The sequence below is a fragment of the Camelus ferus genome, chromosome 9 (genome assembly GCF_009834535.1).
Source record: "Camelus ferus isolate YT-003-E chromosome 9, BCGSAC_Cfer_1.0, whole genome shotgun sequence".
Lineage (NCBI taxonomy): Eukaryota > Metazoa > Chordata > Mammalia > Artiodactyla > Camelidae > Camelus > Camelus ferus.
This window is the reverse complement of record NC_045704.1, coordinates 33,316,103-33,338,823: the sequence shown is the minus strand read 5'-3', so window position 1 is coordinate 33,338,823 and position 22,721 is coordinate 33,316,103. Positions and strand designations below refer to the sequence as shown.

General features: G+C 30.9%; 1 protein-coding gene across 16 annotated transcripts in view; it reads right to left on the bottom strand.

Annotated features, from left to right (window-relative positions):
- Positions 1-22,721, bottom strand: part of CHD9 (chromodomain helicase DNA binding protein 9) — a 208,659-nt gene that overhangs the window by 66,456 nt on the left and 119,482 nt on the right. For 15 of the 16 annotated variants that reach the window (XM_006185980.2, XM_014560314.2, XM_032486309.1 and 12 more), the window contains 8 exons: positions 13,847-13,958; positions 10,153-10,299; positions 9,210-9,278; positions 9,071-9,126; positions 8,262-8,379; positions 6,189-6,275; positions 5,832-5,969; positions 227-348 (listed from right to left, as the gene is read on the bottom strand). In XM_006185980.2, coding sequence (XP_006186042.1) covers positions 227-348; positions 5,832-5,969; positions 6,189-6,275; positions 8,262-8,379; positions 9,071-9,126; positions 9,210-9,278; positions 10,153-10,299; positions 13,847-13,958 — 849 coding nt within the window. Of the gene's footprint in view, positions 1-226; positions 349-5,831; positions 5,970-6,188; positions 6,276-8,261; positions 8,380-9,070; positions 9,127-9,209; positions 9,279-10,152; positions 10,300-13,090; positions 13,141-13,846; positions 13,959-22,721 lie in introns of those variants that run through there. The other variant, XM_032486322.1, reaches the window with a different exon arrangement.

The following is a 22,721-nucleotide window of genomic DNA, read 5'->3' as shown; positions in this document are numbered from 1 at the left end:
AAATTTAATTACTAATCAACACATTAACTTCCTTCTATTCTGACTGGTACACATTTAAAGGAAGTAACTATAGTCAAAGTCCTAAATTATCATTTGCATATCTTCCTGAGGTAACTACATTTTCAATAATGAAGACTCCATGACAGTAACAATGTAGGAATATCTGTGTTTTGGAACATATATTAAAAAACACGCTAAACTTTTTTTGTTAATATATACTACATACCTATTGTACCAATTGAACAAGAGCCAGTTGAGTCCTTCCAGTTGATATTCCCTGAGTTGATTGCCATTTTTATAATCCCTGGATTGATCAATTTTTTTCCAGATATTAGAAGGAGGACGATCCTTTGTTGAAAAACAAAGAATGAATAATGTATTTTGTTTTTTGATTGTCCATACATCTCATACTTGGTAAAAGCACTGTTTTTAAAATAGTCACAAAAGAGTAATATTATATGGCATTATGATGATGAAATTTTACAAATATCTAAAAATCAAATAAATTCTACACACACTTCCAGAAAACTGAAGAAGGCATACATCTCAACTCATTCTATGAAACTGTGATACTAAAATCAGATAAAGACATTACAAGAAAACTACATACAGTCCAATATTTCTCATGAACAGAGATGAAAAATTCATAACAAAATTTTAGCAAATGGAATCTAACAATATATAAAAAAGCTAATACAGCATGACTAAATGGGGTTTCTCCTAGGTATGGAAGGTGGATTAAATGTGAAAATTAATTAATGTTGACCAACAGACTAAAAAGCAAAAATGTGATCATTTCAATAGATGGATAAAAGGGATTTGAAACATCAATTATCTATTCCTTATAAAAACTCATTAAATTTTGAATAAAGGGGAACACTCTCAATTTGATATGGTGCATCTATGAAAAAGTCAAAGCTAACATCATACTTTATGGTTAAAAACTGAATGCTTTCTCTATCAGAAAAAGGCAAGGATGTCTATTGTCATCACTTCTATTCAACACTGTACTATACGTTCTAACAGGAACAATCAAGCAAGAAAAGGAAATACGTTATTAAGATTGGAAAGGAGGAAGTAAAATTTTCTTAATTCATATAAGTCATGATTTGTCTATATGGAAAATCCTGTGGAATGCAGAAAAAAGATGAAGTAAGAAGTGATTTTACCAAGTTGCATGACAGAAGATCAATATACAGAAAACTGTATGCTATATTGTAGAAACAATTATAAATACAAATAAATACAATAATATAATAAGTATAATAATATAAATGTCTTATACTAGTATCCAAATATGAAATATTTAGGAATATATCTGACAAAAGTTATATATGACTAGTATATCTAAAACTATAAACATTGCTGAGAGAATTTCAAGACCCAAATAATTTTACAAACTATATTTCAATTTAAAAAAAGATAAATATGATTCAAAAAAGAAGGAAAAGACCTAAATAAATGGAAATATATATCATATTCATGGATTAAAAGACTCTACATTATTAATTCTTCCCAAACTGACCAACAGAGTCAACATAATCCAAGCAAAATCTCAGCAATGCTTTTGTAGAAACTGACATGCTGGTTCTAAAACCATATGGAATGCAAAGGACCAAAAATGCTCAACATAACTTTGAAAATGAAGAATTAAGTTGGAGGATTTATACTGACCAACTGCAAGATTTATGGTAAAAGTTATAGAATCAAGATTGTGTGGAACTGATATAAACAGATCAGTTCAGAAATACTCGTATGTATTAAGTCACCTAATTTTTGACAAAGTTGGAAAGGCAATTCAGTATAGTTTTACTGAAAAATGGTGCTAGAACAACTGCATACCCATGAGCAAAAAATGAACTTTGATCCATATATTGTACTATAACAAAAAATTAACTCAAAATGGATCACAGACTTAAATGTTACCTAGAACTATAAAAACTTCTGGAAAAAAAATAGGAGAAAAATCTTTGTGATCTTGGATTATGCAAAGATTTCTTAGATAAAACAGCAAAAGTAGGATCCAAAAGGAAAAGACAGATAAGCTGAATTTCACTGAAATTATAATTTCTGCTTGTAGAAAGACATTATTAAGATAATGAAAAGATCTGGAAAAAACATTTGCAAATCATATACTGATAAAGGACTTTTTTTTAAATAATATATAAACAATTCTTAAAGCTTAATAATCCTTTTTTTTTTTCAATGGCAGTAGCGGGGACTGACCCTAGGACCTCATGCATGCTATGCATGTGCTCTACCACTAAGCTATATTCACCCTCTAAAGCTCAAAAATTCTTAAAGCTCAATAATAAGAAAACAAAGAAGCCAATAAAAAATAGGCAAAATATCTGAATAGGTATGTTATTAAAGAAGACATACTAATGGCAAACAAGTACATGAAAAGATGTTCAACATCATTAATCATTAGGAAATGCAAATTCAAACCACAATGTTCTACCATTACACATATATTAGAATTGCTAAGATTAAAAACACTGACCATACCAAGTGTTGCCAAGGATGTGAAGCAGCTAGAAATCTTATTCACTGCCGGCAGAAATATAGTATGTTGAGACCAATTTTAAAAAGTTAAATATACACATATTAGCCAGCCATTTAACTTACAGGTGCTTCCTCAAAAGAAATGACATGCCTAGACAAAGACCTGTATACTAATGTTCAGAGCAGCTCAATTTCTAATAGTCAATACAAATAGTGAATGAATACATAAATTGTGGGATACTACATCACAACAGAATACAATTCAATAATAAAAAGGAACGAATTATTGATACATGCAATGACATGAACCTCAAAACAATAATGCTGCATAAAAGCCACTCAAAAAGAGCATACACTGTCTCTTTATATAAAATTTAAAATATTGGATAGTGACATAAAGTTGCCTGGGGGTGGGGAATGGGCATGAGGGAAGGAAGTTTTGGGACGGAGGGATTACAAAGGGGCAGGAGAAAAATTCTGGGAGTGATGTATAGTTTATTATTTCAATTATGATGATAGTTTCATATGTCAAAATTTAGCAAACTGTACACTTCAAAAATCGCTTCAAACTCAATATACAAAGATGCATTAGCTGGGCCTGGTTCAAGATGGTGAACTCACCCTTCTCTCACAGACACACTGAATCCACAGGTATATATAGAACAATTTCTTCTGAAAGCAACACTAGAACTAGCTAAGTGATTCCTACGTGACGGGCAAATGAGAAAAAACCTACACTGAAACAGATAGGAGAGGCTGAGACATAATCTCGCCATAAACCCAATCCCACAATCAGGAGAAACTCACAACCCTGAACTTCTCCCAAATGAGAAAAGGGTTTAAATCCTACACCTGGCACCTCAACTTTTTAGACCTACACCTGAGAGACAAATCCCCTGGCTCTGAAAGTCAACAGGGCTTAAATCCATGAGACACACAAGGCTTTAGGGAAATGAGAAACAGTCCTTAAATGGCTCATGTGGACTCAACAGGCTATCTTCCAGGGCCTAGTGCAGAGGCAGTGATTTCAAGGAATAATATATATCATATTTTCTCATATATTTTAAATCCATCATAATCTCTATACCACTTTTGATATTCATGATACAAAATATCTCTTTCAAAAATCTAGAAGCATAACACTGTATGTGAAAAACACACTTATTCATCTACATATGTAGTATTTATTCAAACCCGCTTTCTTCCTCAGCAATAAAAAGCTCTGTCATGAATTTATTCTGGACAACTAAGACATAAGCTTTCTGAAGACTGCTGGATAGGAAGAGAAATAACATTATCCTAGCCCCAAATTACTAGGGTCTAGGTCTCAGTAGAATAAGTTTCTGAGAAAGGTTTCCTACTGTCTTCTGCTTTTAAATGATTATACTGCTATAATCAACAAAATTATACTTTTAAAAATTAGAGGATGATCTGGGTTAGTATATGGTAATTGTGAATGAAAAACAAAATAGGCTATCAGTATATACTGAAAATAGAACTGATTACTAAAGTCTGCTGCTACTTAATACAATTAGGATTTACTAAAAAAATTTCTTAAATGGTAGCTGATTAACTTAAAAACATACAATATTTAATTATTGTTTAAAATAATTTCCACATCATGTAATATTCTCCATAATTTTCTTTTCAGCAATACAAACTACTATTTCCTTAGTTTGGGTCAGGAAGAAATCTCATTTCCAGAATTTCTAAAAATATTTTACATGTTTTATGTCATTTTATTTAGTAATAACAGACTGGCAAAAAAAAAAAAAATCCTTACTTTCTACATTATTTGACTTTGATAAACTAGCACTGTTGTCAAACTGATTTTACATTAATTAATGGGATTAATTCTATTGGCTGAGTCCCCTTTACCAAGGACTACATTATATATCTAAGGCAGTGGTTCTTCCCACTCATATGCATCAAAACTGTCTTTTTAAAAACACACATACCTGAGGTCCACTCTCAAGATATTCTGATTCTGGAGCCAGGACATAGAGACCAGGCATGTCTAATTTTTGAAAAGTTGCTAAAGTGCTTCTCGTAAGCACCTCTGACTGAGAACCACTGATCTAAAGAAATAGCTAACTTGATGAAGCTAGAGATCACACTACCACTGAAGCATGGTCCCCGCCCAACCTCCCCCCTACCCCATCCAAATCTTTCCCTTTCATAATATCCCTTGGACTACTCCTCCTTGAATTAGTTAACACTTTTGTTTCCTGGTTCAAGGAAAGGCACTTAGAAGTCGAAAGGAATGGAGGTGAGCTGCTGCTCTCTTGGTAATAGATTATGGATATTATTGAGAGACAAATTAAGAAGACCAGAAAAATAAGATGACCAGAAAAAAAATTATTATAAAAACAATATGATTTCTTCCATGGAACAATTAATTAATTTCCTTGTCTTACACCACATTTCCACATTTTTCATGGCAGCCTTCCTTACTCTGATGCTGATCCAAAAGTGATCTGTTCTTGTTTTTTCATGTACAAATTTCCTCTTTAGAGAAATAAGAAATTTCTATGACCAAATTATATTTGAAAGAGGAATGGCCAAAATATTTTCATAATATGTCACTTCAATGTGAATTTCTTTTGGTTGGCTCCCAAAACCTGACTCACAAGAAAATAATCCTATGTTTTAAAGAAATGAAAGCAAAAAATTATATAATTATTAAAATATCACAACTTGTCATAGCCTTCTAGAATTCTATAGTCTTTGTAATTAGAAAAATCAATAACTGACAAATTTTTGTTTGTTTCTTTTAAACAGGGAAGAAACACAAATATAAGTAAGAAATCAGTGTACTTAATTTATGTAGACCTTTAACAATATTCTATACAAAAGGTTTTCCTAAAAATAAAGTTACTATGAAAGTAGATTTACTGATGAATAACTGGTTTACAGAAAACAAGGAAAAGGGGGGTATAATAAGGATTTTTCTTTGACAGAGAATTAATAGCTCTGCTCAAAGCTGAGCAAGATGAGGTAGAAGAATTTGCAACTTTTCTGGAAGACAATTTAGAAGGAAATACTTATCAAATTTTTAAATGCACATATGTTCTGACTAAGCAATTACACTTCTGATTTATCTTACAGAAACTTGTTCAAGAGCTCAATGTTCAATGTAGTATTGTTTAAAACTGGAATATCCACTAAAGAGGAATAGTTAAATTAACATCGTATGATACTATGTAGTAATTCTAAAACTAGAGCATTAATTGTATACCAAACACTAAATTAAAAATTCAAAAATCACACTAAACCTGTTGAATAAAGAAGTGCAAAGATTTTATGATGCTAAGACATATTCTTACCAAATGTCTTGTGTCAGGCCGTGAAGCTTGCAATTGTTCAAACTCTTCTATTTTTGCAAGATCTACGTCTTCTTTTAGTTCCCAAGTGCTATCTTCATATGGTAATGAGCACCACTTGACTAAGTAGTAAATAACAGGCTGTAAAAAATTTTTTTTCATTTTACTATTTTGAAAAATAGTAAAACAGTGTAATCTGAGAATCCCTAGAAATAGTTTAAATATATTCACCTACATCAATAAAAATGAATGAACTTTTTAAAGTGTTTTTAGGTCATTAACTTTAAAAAAATAACGTTTTAATACTTGTAAGGTTTTGGGTTTTCATTACTTAAAAAAATATTTCTACCAAATATTTACCTCACCAGTATCTTTATCTTCACAAAAAGAGACTTCTAACACTCTGTCTACTTCAACGTAGTCTGGGTTAAATGGTTCTTCTTCCATCTGAAATTAAAAAGTAAGTTAATATTTGGCAAAGAAATGGAAAGATGAAAGTGAAATAAAGACAAATTTACTAGCTCTTCTCTATAGAACACTTGTTTGATTTAAATTAAATTTCCAAAAATGGAATACTTCTATTTTAATTTTCAAAAGATATCTAGGATATCTGTCTGTATTATGAATCACCATGTTATATATAATAAAATTAACTAAAGAGCACCAAAAAATAAGGTATTCCAGACATCTGAGTTACTCTAGAAGATGTGTTCTTTAAAAATTTCCCAAAGGGAACCTCTATACCTTTCTCTTGCTATTTTCATCAGGTCCAAGAATTGCTGCCCCTCCTCCTGTTAACCTCTAAATTTTGTAGTATTCCATGGCTGTGCCTTTAGTTCTCTTCACTATCTTAAACCTTTTCTGAGCAGTATTATCATCCCCAGGTACAGGACACACTTGGTAACAAAGAGTACTGTCCAACATTAGAATGGTAATAAGGTTGCCTAAGAAAATCTGCACAGCTCCAATTTATGTTGTACCTGAGTCACATGAGAAAAACAAATCTTCATGAAAAACCAAAAGATTATTAGTTAAGTACTTCTAAAATCTTCAGCTCATCAGAAACTTCTATATCAGAGTGAGAAGGGGAGAAAATTTTGAGAACCTTCCAGCATCCATAAACTGATATTATAGGTGGTTAAAATCATCAGATTTGTGAAGTAGATTTTTATAATTATGAAGAAATAATAGTAGCTTCATGGTGGAAAAATATGCCAGACACCACCACAATCTAGTGATTAAAGTTAACACCACCAGTAATGGGGCAAATAGGTATTATGTACCTCCTGATGTGATTCACTGAGAAGCATATTGCAACATTTCTGTGATGTTCTTTTAAAAAGTGAATGACCTAGAGCTGAGGAAACATCAGATAACCCCAAAATGAAAGATATGCTACAAAATAAACCACCTATATATACTTAAAAAAAAAGTCCAAGTAATGAAAAACAGAAAGATTAAGGGAGACATGATAACTAAATACATTATGTGCTGCAGGATTCAATTCTGGACGAGACTAAGCACACACACACATTTTTTTTTGTTATAAAAATACCAGTGGAACAGTTAGTGAAATATGAACGTTTATAGATAATAATACTACACCAATGTTAATTATACTATTATTATATAAGAAAGATGTTTATAGAAAATACAGAAGTTGAGACAACTTTCAAATGATTTAGAAAAAAATACATGTGCATGGGAGAGAGGCAGAGGCAGAAAGAGAGGGGTGCACAGAGACAGGGAGAATCAATGTGAATGATAAAGCAAACATGGTAAAATAGTAATATTTAGGGGATCTGGTTAAAATATATATGGGAATTTGTTGTACTATTTCTGCAACTTTAGTGTTCAAAATAAAAACTCTAAAATTTTTTCAAATAAAAAGTTAAAAAAATGTAGATGAATCTAAAACTGTTCTTTAAAAAAGTCTATTAGAAGAAAAAAGAAAAAAAATTAGAGCAAGAAAGGACATCAGATTTTTAGTGAGGCCTGGAAAGGTTAATGAATTTTTCCAATGATGTCTGTTATTGTACACACATAACATATAGAAAATAAGCAATATATTTCAATTACTGAAAAATCTTATTTCCCAAGTATTTCCTATGTTACCATTTCCTTTCTTGAGGAAATCTGCTAACAGAATACTTTAAGATATTGACACACTCACATTCAACTCTAAAAAGTATTAAATACATGCTAATTTAAAAATACAAGAGTTATCTACCATTCATTATTAGTGTTCCTGTTTTAGCTATTTTCCAAGCTAAGTCTGAAGGAAGAAAAATTACTGTATGTAGGTAGCATTTGTATTCAAATATCAAAAGTGGAAGCCTAAGAATTAAAATGAATAATACTTAAATTTGTGATACATAATGTACTACAGGTGCTCAGAGTTCACACATAATATTCTTTTTTTTTTTTCCTTACATCTGCAAAAAAATGTGCTCTTTGTGCTTGTCTCAATTTGAATCGTTTGATTTTCTGCTGGATCCTTTTATCTTTCAGAAGCTGCTGTTCTGTGGCCCACTCACAGTGAAGATAGGAGCTAAAATTTTTATAAAAGCAATATATTAGAATGATATAGAGAACCATGTTTTGATTTTTTTAGATTTATTTTTAATCATGGTATCTAAAACAAAATATTATCTTCAACTTTACAAACAGGTAGTTCATCATTTCATTTAATGTCAATAGACTCCATATAATTACTAAAATAAAGCCACTGTAATCACTATATCCTAAAAAGATTGTAGTCTAAAGGTCTGCAATTTGCCATATAGAAACAGGTTAAACTGAATTGTAAGGATAACAAGATGCGATTTATCATTTATTTCTTCATTATAATAGTTTTGTCATGATCAGAAAACTAACTTGTTTTGAAATCAATGTAATTTTAATTAAAACATTTTCTTTCACCAAAGTGTAAGAAAAAGTTGAATAAAACCTGAAAAGTTCAATGATATAAACATAATGAATAATGTCTATAATTTGTAAGGACATAATTTATAATATTCCTGCATTTTGATGTAAACAATGTTTTTTGAAAAAAATTCAATTTTAACATGAAAGGTTTTCAAAGTCTTCTCACTTTTTAATGATTTTTTAAGTTCTTGAGCTAACAAATAATATTTTAAAATGCAGATACAATAAAATCAATATTTAACTTAATATACTTAAGTATATGAATTCATATTTAAATCATATCTTTCTATTATTTTTCTAACTTAAATACTTACTAATTCTTGTATTTTACAAAAAATTCTTCTGTATCAATCATCACTCCAGGTGATATCTAAGAAAATAAATTAAATAATTATGACTTTTAAAATTGGGGTGAGGAATATAAAATATAAAATGTAATGTATCATTACTTACTTCCTTTTTTATAATTCTAGAAGATAGTATTTTGTCCACAATTGCAGCATCTTCTTCACTCGGATTCTCCTATGAGAGGCAGGAAAAAAAATATGGTGATATATTCTGAAAATTCGTTTAATTGCCACTTTGTATGTTTATGAATACACTGAATTTCAACAAACATTTACTTAACACATATGCCAGGCACCGTGTTAAATGTCAGGAATACAAAAATCAATTGTTACTGTCCTCGTCATCACAGCAAACATAATTGTGCTTTTCAATGTGTCAGATATTATTCTAAGCACTTTACGTATATTAACTAATTTAATCTTTGCCACTACACTGTAAGGTAGGTACTATTATCATCTCCTTTCTCAGATTAAGAAGCCCAGGCAAAGAGAAGATAAGTACTTATTCAAAGTGTCATGTAACTCAGCTAACAGATGAGTGTTTGGTTTACAATCCTGATAAGGGAGATGAAAAGAACTGTGCATATGCACAATGCGTATGCAAAGACATAAAGGTGTCAAAACATGGCATTTAGGCAACTACATTCATAAAACCAGAGGACTGAGTGTTTGTAGAGAAGTAGAAGGACATGTGCTAAAATGGTTAGCTTGTAAGATTTAGGATACCATTGGAGTTTTCAGTAGAAAGTACTATGATTAGGCTTATAACTTAGAAATATTCTGCAAAAAGGATAGAGTTTGGAGGAATTTTAGAAATATATATTAAGGAGATAAAAAATGTGCTAAAAAAATTCAAAGAAGAAGTAAAGATAAAAAAAGAGAGAACAAATCCCTAGGTTTCTGATATGAATAATTAATGGTTCTATTGACACAATATGGAATGCAGGAAGAAAAGTTGGAGCAAATTTTAGGAGGAAAGATAATGCAAATATTAAAAAATTTATATTGGTTTAAAATGTTTTACAGTCATAATCCAAAATCTGTCTTACCACAAATAACTGTAAAGGCTGTTCACCAGGTAAAGGAGCTGAATTCTTTTTTATTTTCATGGAGCTTTTAACCTCTTCTTCAGATTGTTTCCCTTCTGCATCTTCTGCATATTTTTTCCTTTTAATTTGTCGATTTGATCTTCTTTTCTGTAATGAACCATAAGAATCATACTTATATGATTTATTTTACTTTATTTTTTATGATTTATTTTAAAGGAAAGATTTAAAAAATAATTACTTCTAGTGTGGCAATTTTGTATATTAAATTTTCAAAATTATATTTAACATTCATCTTTTCTTATTTTTCCTTTTAATTAAAGGAAGATTATAATTTGCTTTTCGCCAAAGGTTAGTTTTACTTCCTAAAGTTTCAAATAACAACTATTAATAATACCTTTATTACTTTTCTTAAGAAATTGTTAATAAATAGATTTCTTTTTTAACTACTTTACAGCTTGGAAAACACAAATTTTAAACTATAATACTCTCAGTTTTTACCCAAAACCTAAAAAGTACATCGGACAAATATTGTTGAACAATCAGGGCCATAAAACTAAAAGAAGAAATTAATATTTGCTACACGACCCATGAACTTGTGCTTAAAACAGAAAAAAAAAAAACCCAAATAATATACGTTTTAAAAGAGATACATAAAATAACAAAGTATTAAATCTACCAGATAATTAAATGTGAATGAAGGAGAAGCCAGTGTTTTACTACCTTTACTAGCTTGCCTTAAGAATAAAGAACATCGCTATCATAAAAACAGAAGAAAGCTTTTTAAAAAGTACTATGTGTAACCACCTAATTTTAAAATAATCTAAAAAATTTAAAATCAGGTATCAAGTCTACATGGCTTTACTTACCTCCCTAAATACTTAATATTTGATGTTCCCATTATATAAATCTCACAATGGCTTAAAAATCCCAAAGGACTTAGGTTTGCTTCTTCTCACCTCTCTAGAATCTCATGGCTGGAGGCATCTCAGCCACCTGTTCTACTGCTCAATATTCCTTCTTCCTTTTACCACTCTTCTGTGTATTTAGTAACTCCCACGACATTCCCCCCAAATGCAACGAACAGAATAACCCATGTGTTCTTTTGGTTTCTGCCAACGTCTTCAATTTGGTAGGTCTTTCATACTTCTAAAGTCATGACAAAAATGGCTGAATCAGTGCAATAGTGTGAGGACAAACTGTTATTTGCATCCAGAAATGTTGCAGTAGCCTTTAGAGTGTCTCTGACTCTTTCCCTTGAGAGTAGAATACTGAAAGAAAGGCACTACTGTGGTGAGTTAGCTTAGCCAAATGTAGTAGAAAACTCCATGCCTCATTTATGGGTCACCATCTCTCAGCCATGAAGGTATTTACATTTTCAAAACTCAAAGTAACACTTCTGTCATTATGGGAGACAGGAAGGTGGTACATAAAAATTATTAAAAAGGACTTCTAGAAACCCAATTTCCCCACATGCTGTTTAGAAAAGATATGAAATATTTATTATTCCCTGGGATGGAAAATTCTATGGATCTCTAATTTAATACCAGGTTAAAGGAATGTTTGGAGTTCTCTTATGGGCATCATACAGTTCTTAATGCTCAAGACTAGTTTAAACTAATAACCATCCGTGACATTTATTATTCTAACAATAACATGTATTACCACTGTTATATCTCATTAAGCACAAATTTGCTAAATAATGAAGTTTGGGAATAATTCAGTATACTTTCAGAACATTCTGGAAGATGTTTTCAGCATTAAAGTTTCCTTTCTGGTCACTTAGGCATCTATTGGTACTTTGAAATGCCTCACTTAGTCTTTAGTAAATAGTAAATAAGTGGCCTGAAAGAATCTTTTCAACTCACAGAAGTGCACATTCAGATAATTCTTCACAAGTAGAATGAGAGCCACTAACTGTAAACTGCTCCCTCATCCTATGAAGACATTATCAGTCCCTAAGAGTAATTTAAATAACTGAGTTATAAGGTTATAGTTGATTTCATCATAAATTATATTCCACTAGAGCACGCAGTTACATATTAGGCAAAGCCAGATAAGGTGCCACTCTCACCAATTATCTTCCTTGTTATACAACAGTTCTACTACTTTAAAAAATACAAAATCTAATTTGATGTCCACATTTTTGGCTAATGTGTTTGTCTGTTTGTTTTTCTGGCTTTCTTTCTCCATAATGTTTTTTAAAGCACAATTTAAAACAGTGAAAAATTCTTTCTTTGAATTTCTTTTTTTCTAGTTTTTTTATGTCTTAAAGGCTTTGATATTCAATAGATCAGTCAACAGCACTTTACATAAGAGGTCAGAAACATGCTTTTACATGACTAAATATTTCATTATGATAACATATCACTAGTTTCCTATAATAATCCTAATAAAATGTGCTTCAGGGACTTTTAAAAATAAGTCTCTAAATACAGTTAGACTACTAAGTTCTCTCTATTAGGTAAAAAACTAAACATCATATTCACATTTTTAGATTTCCACCTGACTCTAAACCTTAAATTACTTTTCATGCCTTCAAATCTTGACAATCCATTGTGGTTGAAAGCTACCTTTATATACATATTTATGTATAGTTTATGTAATAATATGTTTAAATACACCAATAATTGATTTACAGTTGTTTACTAGAAAATATTTCTTTCCTTCCCCATTAATTTTTTTGTGTTAAAGCAATATACTTGTCACAGCAACCTAATACTACAGTGAAAGGAATGGAAGAAATGTGCATGTTAACCTATTCTACCATTTCATCATTTGGTAATTACATAATGGAAAAATGGCCAGCATTATTTTAGTAAAAATTTAATTAAATTTCCTCATGTTGAATAAGTTAATTATATGTTTGCCTAAGTTAAGGATAACATATGAAGAAAAAGCCAGGCCATATAATATTAGGAGCTTCAGTCACTGCCCTTACCTCAACTCTTGCAGCAGCCCAGGAGCCTTGAGCCACTACTCTCCCATTGGATAAGAAGCTGCATAAGGAAGAAGAAAGGCCATTCAGGGGCTTTCTGGCCCCATAATGCAACAACTGCCACCACCCCTATGGCCTAGAGTCGTACTTTAATTATTAGAGAGCGGCGGGTGGCCTGAATTATGACCTTCACTATGCATATATTTAACTTCACAAGGTTATTTTGAATATCCACCTATTCAAAAAGAAAAAAGGCAAAATGCACAGTATTTTTGTCTCCATTAGGGGATTTTTAATATAATTGTTTATCTTTTCTTCAACAGAAGCAGACCATAGGAATTAACTCTAGGAATGATTCAACCCATATGCTTTATCATTTGTATGTGATTTTAAAAATTAATATCTCTATCATCAAATTCATTCAAAAGTACTCTGTAAGCACAGGATAATATCGCTAGATACTTCCCCATGCTAAAAACCATCAGGGACTCTGTATTGTTACTTAAACTCTCTGGGCTTCAATTTCATTATCTGAAAACTGAGGGGCTTGGAGAGGATGTGTAAGTTTCCTCTCAGGTCTAACATTCTACAGTAATACTAGTAGGACAATATTCTAATAATGCTCTCATATAAGTTCTGTCATACAATAAAATGTATTTTTAGCCACTAAACTATAATATAAATATCCATAATACAATATTATGCTATCTAAATAATTCTGCCAGTGACTTATTTCTCAGAAAAAATTTTAATACTCACTTGAGAGTCTTCCTCTTTGAAAGTATGCTGTGGCATCTGCTCCACATCAGATATTTCATCAGAAGATTCGTTTTTTCTTTTTTGTTTCTTACCCAATGTAATAATGAGTTTGCTGTTTCAGAAGGAGAAGAGTAAACAATAAGATCTCTTTGAAACTTTCCATTTTTGGTCAAATTAAGATTGCCATGATAAATTTTCCTCCATTTTATATCACCTGAATGTCCAACCAGAGGTATTTATCATGAAATCCATAATGATATTTTCCTTTGAATCCCACCTATTCTCCAAGCTCTATTCCAGTGGAACAAATATAAACCAATATTACAGCTAACATATTTCTAAGCACAGAAAAACATTCAAGTTCTATCACTTGTTTCTTAGGCTCAAGATTATTTTTTATGAGAAAAATTCCAGGTATATAACTATTTAATATTTAAAGTAATTCACTTATTTTATCATCTTGTAGGTTTAGAATGAGGGATTTTTTTTCCTTCCACCTCTTATTTAATTCAAATTCCACTTAATTCCTTTGAATCCTACCTATTCTCCAAAAGCCTCTACTCTACAGTCTCTCTCTATACTTACTCTCTACCCAACAGTAATTTCTCCCTTACTTAAAACATTTTAACAATTAATTGTTCTTTGATTATTTCACTTATGCTAAGCCTTTTATTAGCTGTACTGTATGTTTCTAAAGAGTAAGAACTTTCTTTTACTTTTTATATTTCTAGAGTATGTAGAAGCTTACCTATCTCTAATATATTCATGTATATATGTATATTAACACATTAAATATAAACATCTAAAATGAAATGTGTTTTCTATATTTTTTCCTGATCAAAGATAGAAGTACTCAGTTCCCACATTTCCTTATCTGGTTCAATAGATGGGAGGGCATGATCTTCAAGCACCATACTAGTCTCAAACCACGTTAATTGCTAGTCAGGAGAATTCCATTTTAGATGTCTGTATTCCAAACATAGAAAACTCCCCAAATGCTTTCAAGTGTGACCTATCAGAAATATATCAAAAATTTTTCAACAATTATTAACTAATGTGGGAGAACCTGGAGGTTAAGAGTATGCACTTTGAAATCATAGTGTCAAAGATTTAAAACCTGATTTCACTATTTATGTATCTGTGAGATACTGGGCAAATTACTTGATAGTTTACTTGTCTGGACAATAGGGACATTACAACAGCTACCTCTATTGCCATTGAGAATTAAGTGGGATAATGTATGTTGGCTCTAAGCACAGTCTTAACACATAGTGATTTCTCAACTAATGGTAATTACATCTATGATGACAGGCACTTTCCTAGGCTCAAGGATTAAAGATAAAGTGGACATGGTTCCTAATCTTAACCTGTCATTGTTAGAATATGATCTTAGCTAAAATGCTAAAGAGGAAGTTAGCACAAGGTGTAATGTGAAAGGAAGAAATGCATTATGTTTATGGAAGAGTAAAGGAGGCTTTACAGAAAAGGTAAAATTTGAGATAGGGAATTGAATGATGAAAGGGAGTTCAAAAGGCAGTGAAAGAAAAGGTAGGGTACATTCCAGGCAGGGGGATATCACAGAAGAATGAGAATATGCAGTGATAAGAGCATGTCAGAAACACACAAAGTAGTGCATAAGGAGGAAGCAGAGATAGTCATCCAGATAGGGTCAAGATCACAAAAGGCTTTGGTTACATGTAAGGAGCTAATGTTTTAGTTTAGGGCCAGCTTTAAGCTCCACAGGGCAGGACAATAAATGGCATGGAGATATTTTTGAATGAATTAAAAAAAATTAAGCAATTGGAAGATGGAAGCATTTTAAACAAATTCTGGGGATGTAATGTACAGCATGGTGACTATAGTTAACAATACTGAATTATATATTTGAAAGTTGCTGAGACAGTAGATCTTAAAAGTTCTCATCAAAATAAAAAAAATGTATATATAATTATGTGAGGAGATGGATGTTAACTAAACTTACTGTGGTAATAGTTTCACAATACATACACATATCAAATTATGTCATATACCTTGAACTAGTACACTGTGATATGTCAAGTACGTCTCAGTAAAATTGGGAGAAAAAAGAATTTTAAACAAGAGAGCAATGCAAATAGAAGGAAGTGAAATGCAAGTCACAGAAACCAGTAACAAGGTGGACAATTCAGGTGAGAGATGAATAGTGAAACACAGGGCCACAGTAGTGTGGATGAAGAGGGAAAGAAAGATACAGTTTTTCATTCTGGAAGCAGAAGCAAGGACTTGGTGACTGACTGGATGATGAGATGTGAGGTGAGAAAAAAACTCTAGAATGATTTATTCCCAGGTTATTTTTATATTGTATGATTACCATCTTCAACAGGATAATGGTAACTCTTACTTGATATCTCACCTGCACTCTTCTGAGTATGTGAAATGAACAGGAGTAAAAATACAGCTTATGTTGGAACCAGGAAATCAGAGGAAGTACAAAAACATATTCTGAAACAATATTAAGAAACCAACAATAGTTATACTCTATTCCCTCTCCCTACTTTCATTGCTCATTTTCTCCCTCTTCTGGTTCCTCTTCCTTACTCTGGTTTCTCTCCTAAAATATAACTCTCCCTTGAGGTTATATCCACTATTAGATATCACATGATCTTGCTCTTCCTCCTTACCCACAGTCCTCAAAAAAGTCGTCTATACTGACTGTTTCTTGCGTTCCTCAATCCACTATAATCTAAACTCAGAACTGCTTTTCATATTCATAGCTTCCATTTATTCAGTGTTTAGTGGGTCAGCCTCTGCTAACTTTACACGCATTCTCTCACTTAATGTTCATACAACTCAAAAAGGCAAGTACTATTAATTTATAAGAGGAAATTGAGGCTTAGAGAAGTTAAATTACTTGTTTAAAGGTCACACCAATAGTAAGCATAGAGATAGAAATTAAATATTCTATTTACTTCAGGCCTCACTCTAAAGCCTGAACTCCTGAAGTCTAAGACCACAAATGATGTGGTAATGCCAAGTCCAATGGAAATTTAAGAAGTTTTATCTTCCAACACATAACTAATCACTTCTTCCTTTTCTGCACCCCTGGGATCCATGACATGACATTCTTCTGGTTCTCACTAAACTTTTTTGGCTCTTCTTCTTTTAGTATGTTGGTTTCCAGCAGGATTCAGTCTTTTCTGTCAATGCCTTAAACTTTGGTATTTCTCAAAGTTCTGTCCTCAGCTTTCTTTCCTCTCCTATATACTATTCCTAGGAAATTCAATTTAATCTATTCTTAACTACCACTTACAAGCTGAAGATTCTTAAATCTTTTCTTGTCTCTAGTTCTGACATTCCCCTCAACTTCAGATTCATATAACCAACTGTTTTAGATATATCCATATAGATACCCCACAGACATTAAGATCTCAAAATGCCCCCCAAATGCAATCCCTCACTTTGCCTAAAACTAACAGTGTACTAATATTAAAGTATAATGTTGACTCAGAAAAGTATACACATCAAGAGTACAGCTCAATGAATTTTCTCAAACTGAAAATAAATATATAACCAGCTTCTAGATCAAGAAACAAGACATTATTAGTTTCTCTGAAGTCTCCAGTCACGCTTTCTCTTCTAATAACCTCCTCCCAAGGGTAACCATTATGCTACATGTGGTTACTTAATACAACCTGAGGCACTTGTGCAGATGATTTTCAATGGCAAGGTAAGGGATAACCTGAAGTAGAACAATTGGTGGAAATGTATTTTTCATGTACTCCCCTATTTGTTATCTCCAAACCTAAATGCATATTTTACACTAGTTTGTAGATGAGGACAACACTAATGAAAGGAAAGTTTCTTAAATAGTTACTTAAACAACAATTTTCTATGAAATGTAGATCAAGGTCTGTTAACATCCTTTAATATACTGCTTAAAAAGGCATTTTCTCACTGTTTGATAAGTGAAATAAATTATGTATATGAGATACATATTCTGACATGGTATCTAAGTGGCTGCTTTATAGACTCAAATCCCATTGAATAAAAACTTCAATGAAATCACAAGCAGAGATATTTAAATTTTTTGTATTTATGAATGACTATGAAGAGGTCATCCCTTTCCTTCTAGTAGTATAAAGTAATTAAATGAAAACTCTCCAAGGACAGTGGACTAAGCTCCTTAAACATCATTTTTATAAATAAATATGGCCTAAATACTACTAAGTGCTACCAAATCAATCTTAACTCACTTTTTTTGGTACAGGGGGGTAGGTTAGATAAATGTTTCCTATAATACCTTAGCTAAACCTTCACTTACTAATTATTCTAAAAATGTACTTATTAAAAAAATCTTTAAATTTTTATTTTTCATATATTCTGTGTTTTCTTCCAATATTTTTCTATAGGTCTGGAATAGCTTATTTCATAAACTAACTATTCTTAACACATGCAAAAATATTTTTTAAATTCTAACTTCGTAAGAGATCTCTCAAATACAGTAGTTTCCTACTAAATCTCTGAGGTCCAAAATATTTATAAACACCCATTCTGTTCAAAAAAGGTACATTTCCATGGTAGGAAAAAAGTTGATTCTAAAACTTGAAGTCATTCCTGACTGACGTAATTCTAAATTTTTTAAAAAAGGATAAATATAAATATATATACACACATACTACGGTTACTTACATAGAACATTGATTCTGGAAATAATGAAGTCATACTAGTTTATCATAAGTTTTAAAATGACATATAAGGTTACTACAAAAAAATTGGTTAATATTGATCAGTAATTCCTAAATGTGTGAGGCTGGCTTCATCAGTATCTTGTTTGTTAAAAATACAGATTCCTGATGAGGAAAATACAACAAACCCAAATTGAGAGACATTCTACAAAATAACTGGCCAGTATGATTCAAAGTTGAAAATGTTATTACAGACAAAGACGGAAGGATTAGTCCAAAATGGAGGAGTGTAAGGAGACATGACAACAAAATAAAATGTAAGATACTGAACCGGATTTTGGCCAAAAAAATGGAACAACTGACTCAATCTGCTTGAGGTCTGTAAATAAGTTAGGGGGACTGTATAAGTGTTTACTTTCTGGTTTTGATCATTGTGCTGTGTTACATAACGTGTTAACACTTGAGGAAGCTGGGTGAAGAGCCCGAAGAAACTTTGACCTATTTTTGCAAATCTGAGATTAGGTCAAAATAAAAACTAACAAAACAAAATCCCAGATTTGTAGGTTCCAACTCCAGAATTCTGATCTGCTAAGTGGGACCCCAACTGGACTTAAAAAAAATTCCCACCAGGTTTGGGAACCACTGGCTTAAAACATTAGTGAAGAAAACTCTAGGAACAAATATTCATGATAATAAAACTATTATATACTTATAGAACACTAAAAATTTCAAAGTGCTTTTATCTACAATATCTCAGTTGATCCTAAGAAAAACTCACAGGTGAGGCATGCATCGATCCCACTAAACTAATAGGGAAACTTAAGCCCTAAAATAGAAAACGAACTGTTATAATCACAAGTCTAGTAAAAGACAATAAAGGTCTCTTTACTCCTATTCTAGTATTTCCAACATATCTTATTGACTTTAAAATAAAATGGCACTATACTTCAACCAGTCAACAGATATTTAATATAAGTAAATATAGCTGAATGAATAAAAAGAATTATGAAACTACATTATCTTTTAGTAAATTATTAAGCTTAAAGTTTACTGACTTTTGAAAGACCAGAAATTTCTATTGCCTGTACAATGACAGTTGATAGCCATAAGAGTTACCTGAAGGAAATAAGATGATCCGAAAGTAGAAGAAGATAAAATCAGTTAAGTAAAATGCCCAATCACCAAAAAGCATTCTATTTTATTTTTCCATTATGGAAAATGATGGAAATAAATAAATAAAAAGGTGGATAGTTTCAATAAAACTGACAGTTCTTCAATAAATTGACATTCTTCAAATAAATTAATAGTTTGCTATTCTTAGAAATATCGCCAAAATAAAGCAACAAAGCAATACAGAATATATTAATAAAAGCTTTATGCAAGTTTTCTTTCTTAAAACATTAAAGGGATCTGTTAACAATGCTAGCCAACTGCAGCAACAGATATTCAGGCATGTAAAAGAACCAAATATCAAAACATAGCTTGTTTCAGACAGCAAAGGGTAATTTCACACTAAGTATAAATTTGAAATGTTAATTCATTTGGTAAGTATAGGCACTAGAAAACCTCAGTGTTTATACTTGATGTCTATATTTGATTTTCAGATGTAATTTATGCACTCATCTAAATCCTGCCCACATGTTATTAGTAGAGGCTGTGTAACAAGCTGCATTCTACACAGTGTCAATCTGTAATTGCCCCCTGTAGATTCTCTCATTGCAATAATTGGACAATGAATCTTACCCAATTAGTCCATTTGTTGTAATTAATGCATCTACTTCATCATAAGTAAAGGAAAAAAGCAAAAATAGTATTTCACATTATAATTTTTTTTCATTGCAGGAACAGTGGAAGGTACTAGGGCTATTTTTAAAGTCATCAAATATACATATGTATATTTTTATATAAGAAACAAATTTAAACTTGATGAAATTACTCCAGTTTAAAGTTCAACTCAAGACTCTAGTTTAAATTCATGAGGGAAAACTTAAGTTTTAAAGAGTTTCTTTATTTTAACTTAATCCTTAAATTTGTGAAAGTGACATTGTATTACTGTAAGCTCTTTGGTAACTTGAACTATAAATCACTTCTTGTTTAAGGTTGGACATCATTTTTTTCCCAAAAAGTTGAATTCACTGAGTTGTTTCATATAAACAGACACCAAAGTCCAAGTACTAGCAAGGACTAATCATACTCAATATATTTATCAGCACAGTTTAATTCTTACCCTTTAAAAAACTTATTTCTTCTTTTTAAAAAATTAAAATGATGTTTATGCTTAAAAATACTGACAAAATAGGAACATTAAAATCAAGTAACTTTACTCCAGTGTCTCCAAGATACACATTTTCCCCACATATTAACATCTGTGAAATCAAGGTTCATCTAATAATCAGATATGCCATAGTTTTAACTAGCAATATATTTTTTCTTTCTTATTAACGTATAAAAAATAATGGTGTGGCTTATACTCAGTGACATTGTAGATTCAATGAAATATAGCACATCATTTGCTGATAAATCTTACCAACATATTTTATGTAAAGTTCTATGTCAAAAAATGGAAATATAAATCTTAACTAAATTCACAATAATACAAAATACATATTTCAATTCTTTCTGCAGATAATATATTTCAGATTTTCTCTGAATTTAAGTTTAGATGTAAGAAGTGAAATCAGTAAAACATTTTATCTTCTTGGCATTTAAAAATTATAGAACTTACATAGAGACTACTATGGAACTTACATAGTAAACTACTGCTTATAATGATTAATTAAAAATACATAACAAATTTTTACCATACAATTTTTCAAACTGATTTTTAATCATATATGCCAAGAAACGATTAATTAATATATTTATATTTTATCCAGATACTAAATTCCTATTGTTTTGAATACTTGTAATCAGGGTCTCACTTGTTACTTTATTAACATGGACTATAAAAGTGTTAATTCCCTATTTCTGATGATTTATCTTATTTTTACCTTAGATTTTGTTCATATTATTTTTTAAATATGTAAGACATATGTAAATGTCTCTTTATAGACATACTTACGTGTTAGTTTTGTTTAAAAATACACATATATATGCATGTGTATACATATGATGATAGGTAATTAATAAATGTTATTTCACTTCTTCCTTATTGGGGGTTCAGAACGACTATAGAAAAAAGGTGCACAATATAATTTCCAGATCTAATTAAACGTTTTATTGCTTTTCTTTATAATATGACATCCTTAATTTCTACTTGATTTGATAAATATTTCCTAATTTAATGTTTTCTGTTTTCTGCTTTAACTAAAAAGAAAAGCTACTTCTAGTACCTGATAATTGGCATTCCAGTAACAAACAGAAAGAATTGTGAATAATACAAAAAAAAATTTTTTAACTTTTAATCATGAAGTACTTTTACTGATTAAATTTATAGGGCCACACGTACATTTTTAAGTGTCAAAGTCACTTTATCTATCAGTCTGATACTCTAACACAAAGAAGTAAATTATAACTGTCAACATGGAAATGTAATTTAAATGTCAGTTATAAAATACAAATTTTAAAATGCTTCAATCAAATCATGTGATATTTTATTACATATCTAAAACTGAATAAAACCATAAGAAAATTCTACTGAAAGTCTTAGAAAAAATTTATTCTAGAATTTAACTCTACTATTACTAAACCATTAGTACTGTCCCTGTGATTTTATGACAAATTAGCTTGTCACTTCTGTTTTTGATATAACAAATCAAATGCAACCATTTGGTGTCATTTAATACTTAATCTTCCATTCATTCATTCATTCATCCATTCCATTCCATTCATGGAGCAACTATTATGTACCTACAATTACTAAAGAAATGCCTGCTCTTCTACTTGAAAGGCAGCTTCTTAGAATCTGACTGGCCAAGATTATGAAAATCATCAAAGCAGAAAAAGGTTGTTTCCAGTCCTACCTCACTTTTCATTTTACAACTGCCATTTCCATTTCAGCTCACAGCCTTCCACATAATCATGTAATTCCTTTCAAATTCCAGGCACATTTCAAAGAAAATATACCTGTCCTAAATGCTACTCTAGCTATTCTGATAAACAGAGGAATGTTAATGTGAAATAAAAACCTTTAATAACCTATTATCCTTTTTTACCAGATAGCAACTGTTTCTGTTTTCATTTGTCTGCTTGATTTTTTAATTGATCTTATT